This window comes from Sceloporus undulatus, chromosome 1 (assembly GCF_019175285.1).
Source record: "Sceloporus undulatus isolate JIND9_A2432 ecotype Alabama chromosome 1, SceUnd_v1.1, whole genome shotgun sequence".
NCBI classification, from domain to species: Eukaryota; Metazoa; Chordata; class Lepidosauria; order Squamata; family Phrynosomatidae; genus Sceloporus; species Sceloporus undulatus.
This window is the reverse complement of record NC_056522.1, coordinates 237,281,871-237,296,483: the sequence shown is the minus strand read 5'-3', so window position 1 is coordinate 237,296,483 and position 14,613 is coordinate 237,281,871. Positions and strand designations below refer to the sequence as shown.

The 14,613-nt window shown below is 39.6% G+C and overlaps 1 protein-coding gene across 1 annotated transcript in view; it reads right to left on the bottom strand.

Moving 5' to 3' along the window:
• SNX4 (sorting nexin 4) overlaps positions 1–14,203 on the bottom strand; it is a 47,066-nt gene extending 32,863 nt beyond the window's left edge. The window contains exons 1-5 of the mRNA XM_042473006.1: positions 13,967–14,203; positions 11,240–11,358; positions 2,908–3,046; positions 2,322–2,471; positions 1,004–1,051 (exon numbers count right to left, since the gene is read on the bottom strand). Coding sequence (XP_042328940.1) covers positions 1,004–1,051; positions 2,322–2,471; positions 2,908–3,046; positions 11,240–11,358; positions 13,967–14,134 — 624 coding nt within the window. The 5' untranslated portion in view covers positions 14,135–14,203. The remainder of the gene's footprint in view (positions 1–1,003; positions 1,052–2,321; positions 2,472–2,907; positions 3,047–11,239; positions 11,359–13,966) is intronic.
• Between the last annotated feature and the right edge of the window lie 410 nt (positions 14,204–14,613).

Sequence of the window (14,613 nt, the reverse complement as noted above, 5' to 3'; positions counted from 1 at the left end):
GTATAGCCTATCTGCAACCCAGACTTGTGTTGCCGCTGGGAATTTCCTGTTTCTGAAAAAGGTCCAGGCTGTAGACAAGCTGCCCAGGATGGGTACAGGCTGCACACTGCCTGGGAACAGGTAAGTGCAATAACACATTTTTTACTCCTGCATCTATCCTGGTGGGTTTTTCTGGGTGTGATAATCTCCAAAGTCCAATGAAGTCCTTTTCTAGGCAACATTTCATATGACACAGAATCCTTACAAAGGCATTTTCATGTAGGAATAGAATTGTTGCATGAAAAAAGAATTTCGTAAGTATGATCTTACTTTCATACTGCACAAAAAGTATTTACACACACAATGGAATTGTCTACTATGATCTACTACATGCATAAAAAGTATTTACACACAAAAATCAAGCTATATGAAGAAGCTGCAAGACTATGCAAACCCCCCAACTCCTATTTCCTTTCTGAAAATGGTATTTGTATGTTCAACAGAAAACAATGGGGGAACAGCAGCTTTTTTTTTGGTAGAAAACTAGTTCTAGGCTCTAATCTAGAAGAGAAGTATGGCATTAGAAAAGGACCCAGCAGCTTCTCTTCCTTTCCTTTTCCCTTTTAGAAAAGCATTATTAATTTAACATGTAGCCCAGCCTTCAATGAAGAACTTCACAAACTTTTCAGTAATGTTCTGCTCAAACATGGAAAATCACAGCTATCCCCAAGAATTATTTTTACTTATTTATTTTACGTGTGTGTGTGTGTGTGTGTGTGTGTGTAGTTGTAATGATGGCAAGGTAACTCACTGCAGAGTTGTTCATTTGAAGCAACAAAATGCTTGCCTTTATGGAAATGCACAATATTTCAGAAGTAAAACAGAGGTTTATAATATCTGATGACTTTCAGTTGCCAAAGTTATTCTGGATACTTCTTCCTACATTAAATTTTATTTATGAGTTCAATAATTAGGTATACTTAGTCAGACTGAGAGATATTACATTTGAAAAGTATATAATTACCTTCAGCTGAAACCCTGTTTCATTCACCATCTCCTTCCACCCACCTTCCTAGAAAGTGAAAATGCATTTTAATTGTTATACTAATTGTCACAGGAATGTTAACATTGTCTATATAAGAGCACACATTTAACACTGACCTGATTCATACCAACCAAAATATATTTATTTGCTCAAAATCCTAAGTATCTGCATGAACAAAATAGACTTGCAAATGAATCAACGTTAAGTTACTGGCCACAACATTTTTGTGTTATCTGGTTATGTGTGCTCTATCAGTACTCTGAAAATAAAATGAAATAATAGCTCCAATTTAAACTAACATTCCAGTCTTGTCACCAAGATGCAACTACACATTAATAGGTTAAGAGGCAGGACATGTATTACTAATTTCAACAGTTGTATGAAATGTAGTCATGAGGCCCTTTCACACCACAGAATTATAGCACTTCAATTCCACTTTAATTGCCATGGCTGCATCCTATGGAACTCTGCAATTTGGAATTTGGCCAGAGCTTGCTCACAGAGAATTCTAATTACCCCTCGCTATACTACAAATTTCAGAATTCCATAGGATGGATCCACAGTAGTTAAAGTGGAATCACAATGTTATAATTCTGTACTGTCAAAGTGCCACTACTCTGCTGGTTTAGAACTCTGAAGGCTCTCTTCTGACAGGCAAAGAAACCCTAAGGTGACCAGTCATATGCAAAGGCAGAAGAACAATTACCTAGCTCTGTTGTTGAATCTAATAATCTCGAAGCTAATCTTCTGTATTCTACCTTTTACTGAAGTGGCAGGGAAGATCAGAAAGATCAAACTGGTTAATGGATGCTCTTTCCCCAGCTAATATTTCAAGCTGCTTTTGCTCCCCCTCACCCCCATAAAGAGAAGGAAAATAGGAATGGGTCAGTTCTGTCTGCTTACTTTGGAAATCTACAGTAGGTTTTCCTCATTACATTTTCCTGCAATGTTTTTATGTCCACTTTATACACTTAGGAGACTTTCAGCAATAGCACTGCCAGCAGTTCAGCCTTTTCAGTTAGAGAAAGCAGTAACATATAGGACTACCTTATACCTGGTCAAATCATTCATCCATCTAGCTCATGTCAATACTGAGGGTTTCCAGGCAGGATTCTTTCTCTTATATAGAGAAGCCAGGAGTTAAACATGGGACCTTTTGCATACAAAGCAAATGCTCTGCCACTGAAGTATAGCACCATAATTATTATATACTGAAAGCTCTGTATCTATATAAATAAAATTGGGATCAAAATAGAGTGTTCTAGGTTTTGTTTTACTCTAGAGAGTACTAAGATACCTGGGTTAAAAAAGCATTAAAAATCTTCTCCCGGCAAAGAACAGGATGTGAGGCTACACGCAGGAGAAAATTTTCCAAGCCAATTCTTCTTCTTTCCACAAAATCTGGATCCATGTTATCTGCTGATAACTTATGCCAAACGAACTCTGCCTGTGGAACAAATGGGAATGTTAATAGCAGGCTATGTCTATTTTGTATTAAGGTGGTATAAATAAGCCAAATTACGCTAACTGTGTCAGTTACTACATTTTAAATGTAATTTGACCTGGGGCAAAACCACTTGAAGCTTTGCATTCCAGTCCCTAAAAGTACTTCTCAAGATCAGCTCTACCCTTCCTGCATTCTTACAGGGTATCACCTACATGAGCAAACACATCCTCATTGAAAAAAAGATTTTTACCTGAACTCTATACACAGATGAGTGAGTGATATGGTAACAGTGAAGCCTTGAATGAATTCTCAAGTGATGTATTTTGTTTTAACCTATGGCCTGAGCCACCATATAAAATACATTAATATACATAAATAACACTTTATTGAGGAAATAGAATAAACAGAATGAACTATAGTTGAAAATTTTCCTTACCCTTTTTTCTGGCAAAGGTGGTACAATAATATGTGGATAGTTGACTAGCAAATAATTCCTCAGCAACTCAAATTCACTATAGCGCCTCCAAAGAGAGTCTGGGGGAGAACATTGCCCTTCAGCCTGAGAATCCACAGCCCTGAAAGACAGCAGAATATAACTTTGAAGAAAGAATGCTAACATCAGTACAGCAGCCACTAATTCAGTCTTCAACTTACATACAACTTCTTAGGATATTCTTTGTCATGATTTTTGCAATTGTCTTTAAAGTGACATTAGGCTACATCCAATGTTAGTCCTACCTAGAGTACATTCACAGAAATGAATAGGATTTGTTAGTCACAACTCACTAAAGTTATATTCTACAGGTCTATTCTAGGGTGCATCTACACTGTAGAAATAATGTAGTTTGACACCACTTTAAGTGGTCTAGCTCTATCCTATGGAACCCTGGGATCTGTGGTTTTACAAGGTCTTTAGCCTTATCTGCCAAAAAGTGCTGATGCCTCACAAAATTACAAATCCCAGTATTCTGTAGGATGGAGCCATGGCAGTTAAGGTGATGTCTAACTACATTTTTTCTACAGTGAAGATGCATACCAGATAGGATTAATGTCAGTTTCAGTCTATTATGCTGTTTTTTGAATTCTGGAATTCAGATACTAACCTTATCCTGCCCTTTGTTAAGACTAACCTGGAACACTCTCAAGGCAATGGGCAGGATATTTTAAAAATCATGTATTTTAGCAGAGGACCAGTCAACTTTCAAACACTAATAGAATACTGTTCAACTATCATGTGTCTTAAAGCAAATCAAGCCTGAATTATACCTAGAATCCAAGATGACTAACCTGAGACTACAATACTTTGGACAGCTCATAAGAAGGCATGGCTCTACTGAAAAAATAGTGGCGCGTGGTAAAGTGGAAGGCAGTAGGAAAAGATGAAGACCACACTGAAGGTGAACAGACTGAGTCAAGAAAGCCACAGGCTTGTGTATGCATGACTTTAGCAGGGCTGTAGCAGGGAGACTTGGACGTCTCCCATTCACAGGCAAAACATACATCAAAATCAACCCGACAGCAATTAACAGCAAATGACACGTATATCTTAGGAACACCCATGGATCTACTTCAGGTTATTTGTGCTGCAGTGTTTCCTTGCTTATTTGTAAATGCCATTTCTCCTATATAGACATAAGATAGAAACCACTGTTATATTAAATGTCATCCCCTGATGAATGAACTTTGGTTTGAAAGACAGAACTGAGATTTTTCTTCCTTTTGGTTTGACCTAATATGGACTTATATTTTATTTCACTATTTATTTATTTGGCCAACGTGACTACTTCAGTCAGCATTTTTATCAGCACAACAGTCTTCTGGTTGTACATAAGCTTCATTTTAATTTGGCACCACTGTGCAAAAAGACTCCCATGTCCAACAGCTGCAGATTATATACATACAAATAAACAAATAATGTTTTCAGGTTAGCTCCATAAATATACACATAAAACACAAGCTTCCTTTCTATATACTTTTATGCTCACTATGGCAAGTGTAGGCTTGTCCCCATGGTATGCAACTATCCTTCCAAATTTTGAAGCTGCAGAGATGGTATAGATATAGATCATCTTAGCAACTGCAGGGCAACTGCGGGGCAACTCTTGCCCCCAGCCCAAGAGTTGAGTGAAAGCATGAAAATCCACAGCAGAAAACTGGGGATGGGAAAGGGGTTTGTTTAATTGCTGCCCAGCACAATCTGATCACTGGTATTCTGCTGCTCCTTTTTCCTATAATAGAAAGAGGCAGGATAAATATTTTTTTCTACCACTGCTTGGCATTAAGACTTGTAAGCTCTCTGACCAAACAACAATTGAAGTGGGTATACTCTCTGTTTGCCTTTTACTGCCAGAAATAGGTGATGGATTTCCTGATTTATTGCTGGGCAATGTTCCTTCAGGCTGAATGGGGGAGGGAGGAGCAAGACAACCCACATTTGTAGATGCCTACTCATATACTCATCCTCTCTCTCCATAAAATGGATGATAACAAATACCGTGCATGCACCTAGTGTAAGTTAAGCACCTCTCACAGTCTGTATCTCCCAAAAAGCCTCTTCAGAGGGTTGGTGGGTCATATGAAAGGACAGAGAAAACTGATTAGAGATCTCTTGCATGACTAAATTGTGATAGGGATGGTATTACACCTGATCTAGATCATCTGCAATGTCTACAGGATATACACACATGATTCAAGCTTCTTCTTTTTGACCTTAAAAGTTCTAAACGGTCTATGTGTTGAATAGCTCAATGAACATCTAAACTTGTAGCTGCTATCGATGCTAGATCCACAAGAGAAAGCACATTTGCACTGTAGAAATAATGCAGTCTAACACTACTCTAACTGCCATAGTTCAATGCTATGGAATCCTCGGATTTGGAGCTTCTTGTAACACTAGAGCTCTCTGGCACAGAAGGCTAAATATCTACCAAAACCACAAATCCATAGCATTGAGCTAATGGCAGTTAATGTGGTGTCAAACTGCAGTATTTCTGCAGTGCAGATGCAGCTGAGGCCCTAGGACAACCCCAGAACCTTGGAAACCTCTTCCTCCTGAGGCGATTTTGTGCTCTCCTGCACCATTCAAGAGACAGCTGAAATTGTTTCTGAGAGGTAAGCCCTACAGAAGTGTGCTCTGTGATGTTTAAGAAGTTTTAAATTGATCCTATGAAGTTATTTTCAAGTGTTACATATTGGAACACTGGTCAAGAAACAGTCTACTAATGCTGTAATTAAATATATTTAGCCTATACTGCTTTGCTAGACTGCCATTCCACTAACTACACTACAGTCAAAATTCTTTTGGATGACTATTCACTAAGTCTTGTTCAGCAATTTTAAAGAAGTGTTCAGATTAAGAGATAGATTAAAATGGAAAGCTGGAATTCTTCACTGCAACAAAACGAGACAAAGTAGGTTAAGTAAGAGGAGTTTTCAGTCCTGTTAAACATTTTTCCATCTGGCTACATTTTGTGGCCATAAAATATCACTGATGGGAGAATACCTCTCCCTAGGAACTTTGCTCTACAAAGGAAGTTAAACCCACAAAAAGTGCTCATTATGCTGAATAACTTCATCATCATTTGACTTTTTTTTTTCAACCACACTAATAACTTCATCTCCAAATACAAGATGGCGGCCTCTATCTCAATTACTATGATAATCACTTGTTGACATTTGGTCTAACTCCTCAATTTGTTATTGATTTGAGGAACAATATGATTCCTGTTAAAAATTCTGACAAGAAAACCACATGCTTCCCCTCTTAATATAGCTATAACAATGTTCCTTATTCATGGACTAGACCAAGATGACGGAGCAAAGGCTGGAGAAAGGGGTTAAAACCTTGAACATTCCCCTTTTAATGAATATTATCATAAGTAATTTAGATAGGGCACTGCTCTAAAAGCCACATTTATTTATCTTAATGAAGAATGCCAAACTAAAATAGAGGGTGGGAAAGACCCTCTAATTCTTACTGCTATTTAAACTAATTATCTGAAATGAGCCATTTAACTGAAGAAAAATCTTAAAATTAGAAAAAGAAGTAAGTACCTCAAGTTTATTTCCAGTAAAAATAAAAACCCATGGACCAAATGAATTAAACACTTCTGCTGTTTCACTATTTTAGGCAATGGATAAGTGATGCTGTTACCTCTCTTCAACATAACTCTGTTGTACTAAAAAAATTGAAGCTACAAATCCATACTCGTTTCTGGGTTAAGCAGTATTCACTCAAACCCACTTCTGAGCAAATATGTACAGGATCAGGCCCAGCTTCTCAAACCTTTCCTTTTTCTTCTACTTTCTAATAGAATATACTTGTTTACTTTGTAGGTATCAGTCACTCTCGAACACTTTCAATCATACATCTGGCCAAATAATGAGTTATTTTGAGTCCAGACAAGGATCTTGTGGATCTTTAATGAGACTCAGTATTTCAAGAGACATTTAAAGTCTTTCTCGACTGGCTGGCTCAGTTTAAGGGGCCCAGAAATTTTTTTAGTGGACAGTGTTTCCTGTTATTCTAAATTCATACTTAAGAGGTCTCATAAGTATTTATATCTGAATTTGAAATTTGGAAAAGAATGCTTGTCTGCCAAGAAGACAGACAAATAATGAAAACGGTATAAATAGAGCAGGTCATTCTCATTTTGGAATGCACCTTGCTTTGACCTAGTTATGATTTTTTCCCTTTGTTTCACTGGAAATGCAAAGAAGCTGACACACCAAAGGAAACGAAAAGGAGTTCCCAGTTCTCTACTTGCATCAGGGGAAAAAAAATAAACATAACATATTTGAAAGGCAGTCCAGTGGGAGAAAGTCTGTATTTTTTTAACAAAAGAAGGAGAACACTACATTAACAAATAAGCAAAACAGATCTATAAACACAAGAAAAAGAGAAGGAAAAACAAGGAGATCCTTCCTTATACCTTCTCAGTACATCTTTCTGTCATCTACGTACCCTTCTCACACGACAGTCTTAACCACATTTTCTAGCATACTGCTTATGTTTAACTCCTCGTTCTCTACAATGGCATGCATTCCCAAGGTGATTTACAAATCATGAACAGCAACAGTAGTGGAAAACAAGATGTATACTACACCCTGTAGAACAATTACAACTTGTTTCATTTCCTTGCAGTTCAAGTGAAGAAACTATTTTAGTTCCCTTTGGCAAAATGAAAGTCTATGAGGAGAGCAGTTTTGAGACCATCAGACTCAAGCTCACCATTTTTATGGACAACAGTGACTCTTGCAATCATTACTAATCAAGGTTTCTAGCCTCCTATAATACAAGCATTATTTTTTTCATTTTACATATTAACATAGTCTAAAAGAAGAATAAATGAGGTTATTCTCACTTGGACTAGGTAAAATGTAGATTTCTTACAATCAGCAAATTGTTAGAAGAGAAACGGAAGCAAACTGCTTCCACTGGCTGTACTCCTGTGCACACCAAATGAATACAGTATAGCTCACTTCTGTGCATTCTGCATAAAATTGAACTGACAGATACTTTTGACTTTGCAGACCACAGAGAATATGCAAGTTTTTTGATTTACAATGTTTGTCACAGCAAACAGAAAATGTACTGCAGCAGCTTGAAAAACTATATAATATCATAAGCTTTTGTGAACTGGAACTGGAATCCACTTCATTAGATTCACAAAATCTGATGCTCATTCGGCAGGTATACACATATCTGTCCAAAAGCGGGGTGAAAGGAGAATGTGAACAATGAGATCAAATAGAAATGAAAATGCAAAGAATTCTAAATAGTGAATTCTGGTGACAGTAAAGATCTATGGACAACAGTGGCATCTATGTCTCAAGAAAACACTATTCTTTCCAATGTAAAGTCGAAGGCTTTCATGGCCAGCATCCATAGTGTTTTGTGGGTTTTTCTATGGCTGGCATCTTTAGATGCTGGCGAAACATCAGAAAGAAGCTCTGCTAGAACATGGCAACATAGCCAGAAAAACCCACAAAAAACTGTTCTTTCCATTAGACCTGATCCCCTTCCCCACCACCATTCCCTTTTCTTTTTGTGTCATGTCTTTTTAGATTGTAAGCCTGAGGGCAGGGAACCATCTAATTAACTGTTTGTAAGCCACTCGGAGAGCCTTTGTGACTGAAGAGCTGGTGTAAATACGCTAAATAAATAAGTAAATTTAAGTTAAAACAACATGTAAGGACTCTCTCCACTTTATTTAATGTGTAAGCCATGTTTCCTGAAACTGAAAGCAACCAGATATTCTATACTGCTCACTCCTCCTTTAAAGATAATTTTAGAAGTTTATTTACATTATTTCTACTATCATACAAGCAATTCCATAAAGTGATGGCTCAGTTAGGGCTGGAATAGACTGGCACTAAAAGGCGCCTTGCAGGCAGCATGACAACATGGCATATGCATGACGCATGCCTTGACATCACCCGGAAGCCACCTGCCTGTCTACATGTGGGTAGGCTTCATGGTGCTTTTTGAGCCGGCCAACAGCCAGATCAAGTCTGCAGCGTGCAGCTGCCGTGGCCCTGATCTTGCACTCAAGGTTGCCCTTTAGTACCGTCTGTACTTGTCCTTAGTCAGGTAACAGGGTGTAACCTCATTCTGTTCTAGCAGGACACAAGTGAAAGCTAAGGACTGTTTGGTAAAGAAAATTTGTCTGAGATAGCTATTCATACTTTAGTGCAGAACCAATCATTTCAGTTTGAGTATCAGAGTGTTAACTCATTTCAATTAACAGCACATTTCCCTCTCTCCCAATCACCACATGTTTCAACAATGAATTACATTTGCTCTGAAATTTGACTACTAGCAAGGTTTCTTTCAAAATATTTCACACCAAATCAGGACTGAATACAGAAAGTAAGGGCTAGTCCCTTTACTAATAATCTTTGGCTTTGGGGTGAGGGGACGTCATGCTGATTTCTATGATTAACTCTTATTTCTGGAGACACATAAATTAAGTTTCTCAGTTTGAACTAGGAAGTAGTCTATTCAAAGAATAGTCATGGTTCGCCTTTACTCTCTTCTACATGTCTTCTCTGTTTCAAGCCACTCTGTTCTTATCTCTTGCATTCCCATTCAGTCTTTTTGTCTTTTCCTTCCTAACAGGCAGGCAACATTTGGTTCACACTGATTGAACTCAGTCCTCATTTGGGCTGTTCTGGGAGGAAGCTCATCTTCTCAACAAGATTTTTGCTAAAGATTTTCTGTATTTCTGCAGATTAGCAGGTACCGCTCCCTCCCTCCCCCCATGAATGGGTGGTACTGTTCAGGCTACTTAAAAGTTGCCACTCCCATGCTGAAACCTACTGATCCCTATCTCTATGCCAAAAACATTTTACAAAATTAAAATATTAACTTTCTTCATAGTAAAGACCTAAATAATTCACCAATATTAATAAAATACAAGCAATAAAAAAAGGAAAAAATTATGCATTTTCTATATCATTGGAGGTGCAGCTGAAAACATCATTGCTTACAAAAAGGGGGTTGGTCAGTAGTTGTGTACTATTTCCAAACAATTATAGGTGTACTAGATAATACTTTACAGTAAGCTTACACTAATAGTTAAAAACATATGTAAAGAGCAATAGCACAGCCCTGCAATGTAAAAAAAAAAAAACCCTTTTCAATATTGTAGCTGTTTTTAATGTATTTTGGGTGCCAAATTTAAAAAACACGAGAAAAATGTCATGCCACACGCAATTCTTTCACAAATTTGCTATTTTCATTAATTCAGTTGTTATTCAGCTTTGATTAAGTGCTGGTGCTGATGTTCCAATGCAATTTATTTTTGTAAATTGAACAGATGTTTGCATTTCATAGCAGTGAATTAAAGGATTTTAACAATCTATTAAATGACTTTAACCCCTTTCTTACTCTTTTCAGGATAATTATTTTTCCAGGATCATTTAATTCATTCACACATTATAACACAAAACTATCAAAACAAGTAGTGAAAAACTATTTTGTTATTTGTGGATTTAGAATGCCAAATTCCTATAAAACCAGCATACATTTTTTAAAAAAAGTTTTTATGACCCTCAATTTTACAGACCTGTGTAGCCAGCATTTATTCTAGTACTATGTCTGCATGTGCTGTCAAAATGAAAGAGTCAGCAGAATACTTGCATCCTATGAAGCTTTCAAACTGATTACTAACAATTTCATTTTGGACTCATTATGGTGGAAGCAGCATCCCTCCTCCCACAGATTAAATTCATTCAAAACTCAAAACAGAAAAATTCTGAGAACCATAGAAAATCTATAACTGAATAAATACAGACTATCCTTCAGGTACATACTGCCATATACATACAAATTAACAGGGATCATTTCAGGAACTGTTATCAATTTGGATGATCACCATATTTAGTGTTATTAAGCTGAGAGGCACACAAATCTTTTGCCTGCATGTGCAGCCCTTCTACTTGGCACCAAACCATGACTAAATCAGGAAACCTCTAAATAACCACAATTTTCTGTTTTGTCCAAGCTCCTGAACTAAGATGAAACTATGGCTTGAGATCTTGGTTTGTTTCAAAGCTGGTAACCACAGTTTCCCAGTGGAACAAAATGTGAAACTATAGTTAAGTAAAGATGTTCTTGTTCATAAGTTGCTGCAAAGAGGTTGCATGGGTAAACAAAAGGCTTGCGTTTTTCTCAGCTTAATAAACTCAATTATAACACCCATAAAATAACACACTGCATCTAGCCATTAAACTACAGGTGCCAATCTATTAAGTTTTTCACCCACCTCGTTTCCACCAGGTAAGCAGTGTAAGTTTCCTGCATATTCACGGCATTACGTCCAGTACGTTTTTCTGCTTCCGCAACACTGATTTCTATTTTCTTCAATAAACAATCTTCCATCATCTTTTTCACCAAGAGGAAAAAAATGTGTAAGTACTATTTGCTCTGCATGAGAAACTATTATGTCCTTTGATTTCTGCCAGGTGGCAAAGTCTGACTCTTAACAAGAGAAAGCCAAGTTTAATTTATTATTGTCAAAGTGCTCCCAGTGATGAAAGCAAATTCACTTCACAGTGCATGTATTAAGACATTTACCCTTTGCAAAATTAGAATCAGGACAGTCCTTATCACCTCTGTCACCCCCTGAACCTGTGTGATGTGCTGAGTCAAGATTTTGTTTTTTCAGGACTGGTAGCCAAACTTTTGTTTACTTTAAGGACACTCCCCTTTCCCACTTAACTGCTGAAACAATCCTGGGAAGTACATCAGGCAGTGAGTGTGTGACCAACACAAAGTGAGTTTCATAACGCAGTGGGAACTAGAACCCACTTAGAAGCCAAGTCTTCTGAGTGCTCACATTAAATATTAAAGGCTAGCATCATCATTACAGGCACCTCCTGGCAGCCTAGGACTCCAGCCTCCTGCAAAAAGGAGACTAGGTCACCAGGGAGGGGGGTGCGGCCCCCTTCAGATAACAACATGAGGGTGGGTGATACCAGTAGTCCCCAAACATCTGACTTTGGGCAGATATGGGCTGTGGTATTTGCTTTTGTGCCTTTAAAACATTGAAGAGGTGCTGTGAATGGTGTGAGACTAGAGAACTAGAGGAAAAAGGAAAGGCTTCAAGTTTTTTTTTAAATTAAAATTAAATTTTAATTTTAAGAAATTAAAAATTTAAAAATACTGATTTTAAACTTTCTTTAAAAACATCACATCTTACCAAATTTTCACTGTAACCACATGAAACAACGTACATGTAAATACACTGAGGCTATGCTTAGGATACCTAATGTAAAGGTATAATATAATTTTGCTAGTTGTTTATGTCATAACAACTATTGCCATTACATTCAGTGAGATACAGATGAATTATGATTTATGAGTAACATTAGCACAAAATGAAAAAAATTACTAAGAGAGCCAGCGTGGTATAGCAGTTTGAGTGTTGGACTATGACTACGACTCTGGAGACAAGGATTCGATTCTCAGCTTGGCCATGGAAACTCATTGGGTGGCCCTGGGCAAGTCACACACCCTCAGCCTCAAGAGGATGGTAATGGTAAACCCCCTCTGAAGAAACTTGCTGAGAAAACCCCACGATAGGGTTGCCGTAAGTCAGAAATGACTGGAAGGCACACAACAACAAATGGTGTGGTAAGGGAGGTCAACTGGGGGTGGGGGTGATACCATGAGTTACCGCACTGGGTGATACCAACCCTAGTGGAAACCCCTGTTGAGGGGTTTTCTTAATAGGTTAAGAAACAGGGGATAGAAGAGAGAGGGACAAAGAGGGGTCTCCAATGGGTGCTGATTTCCTCTCCATTGCACAGGACCTGCCCCAGGGTCACCAGGTGTCTCCTAACTACAAAGGAAGGCAAAGCACTGCAAAATGTAAGCGATTCAAGCAAAACAGAGGACATGCCAAAATAACAGCTCAAAACACTCAGATCAATATAAATTCATTCTTCTTGGTCATGGTCAAAATGGAGGCCATTGTGGAATTCCTCCTGGACAGAACGTTGACATGTAAGACCTGTCTGGAAAAGGAGGACGTCTGGTCACCCTGCGCCTGCCCAAACCCCCAACTCTGCAAAGAAGCAAAACACACAAAGCAACCACTGTCTTTCTCTCGGGGTAGCCATGCAGGTCCCCCAGGCATCCTCCTTTTCTTCCTAGGGCCTGCCTTCCATTTCAACCTTCTGTCCAGGATGAATTCCCCAATGTCCTCCATTCTGAGCATGACTACGAAGCAAGATTTTCCATTTCTATGAGTGCTTTGTGCCGTTATTTTGGCATGTCTTCTGGTTTGTCTTAATGTCCCCCATTTTTGCGATGTCGTGGTGAGGAGAGAGCTGGTCTCCCTGGGGCAGGTGCTGTGCAACGGAGAGGAAACCTGCACCCCTTGGACTCCCTCTTCTCCTTGTCCCTCTCTCTTTGTCCTCTGTTTTGTAACCTACTAAGAAAAGCCCCTCAACAAGGGCTGTCACTAGGACTGGCATCACCCAGGACCACAACGGTTCTTGTTATTGTGCACCTTCAAGTTGGAGCAGGTGCTGTGCGATGGAGAGGAAACCCTAACCCAGTCCTCCACCTTTCCTTGAACGCCCTCCATTTTGAGACTGACTGAGACACACAAATTGATATTTCTATGAGTGTTTATTACTATTACTGTTATTATTATAATTAGTATTATTATTAAGCTTTTCTTTGGCCAGGTCCTGCACTTTCCCTGCTGTGATGGTGCCTTGTCTTCCTTTGAGGTTGGTGACCCTCTCTGCTCCCCTCACTGCCCCATTCATTACCCCTATTCCTCCTCCACCTACTAGTAGTAGTAGTACCTCCTCCTGCTCCACTACTACTAGCACTGCCCTTCCTTCCTTCCTTCCTTCCTTCCTTCCTTCCTTCCTTCCTTCCCATGATCATCTGCCTGGGGCCAGCAGGAGCCGCAGCCACCCAGCTCCAGAGGCCCAAGGAGGGCTCCCTCTCTTCTGCCTTCCCCCCTCCTCCTCACCGAGAAAGACGAGAGCAGGGCCGCCCTGGCCTCCCTCTCCTCCTCCTCCTCCTCCTCCTCGGGAGGCAGGGGCTCCTCCTCGCCCTCCTGGCTGCCGCTGGTGGTGGTGGTGGTGGCGGTGTCGCTGCTCCCTCCGCCGGGGCTCTGAGCCCCGGGATGATGCTCCATAGAGGCGGCCCTGTAGGCAGACGCGGCGAGTCCAGAGGTCTCCCTCGGCCCTCTCTCTGCGCATGCGCCTCCCCCAGGCGAAGGAGGAAGAGACGACACTGCTGTTCTTCCACTTTTTTAACTGCCCTGGCTGCCTCCCCCGTTGCATTCTGGGATTTGCAGTTTAAATAGGAGGCGGTTTGGAATTCTCAGCTACAGAGCTCTTAGGCCTCCCTGGACTACAAACCCCAAAATGCAACAGGAGGAGGCAGCCAGGGCAGTCAAAGTGGAATAAAAGCAGCATTGTGAGAGTGTAGTGTGGTAATGTTGTCGGTTTATGCCCCAGGAGGAGGAAGGAGAGACAGCTGCACCCAAGCTGCCTATGAAGTTTGACTGCCACCCGTGCTGTGGAATGCTGGGAAGTGTAGTTCTGAGAGACATTTACCACATAACCACGCTACACTTTCTTACAGTGCTGCTATTCCACTTTGACTGCTCTG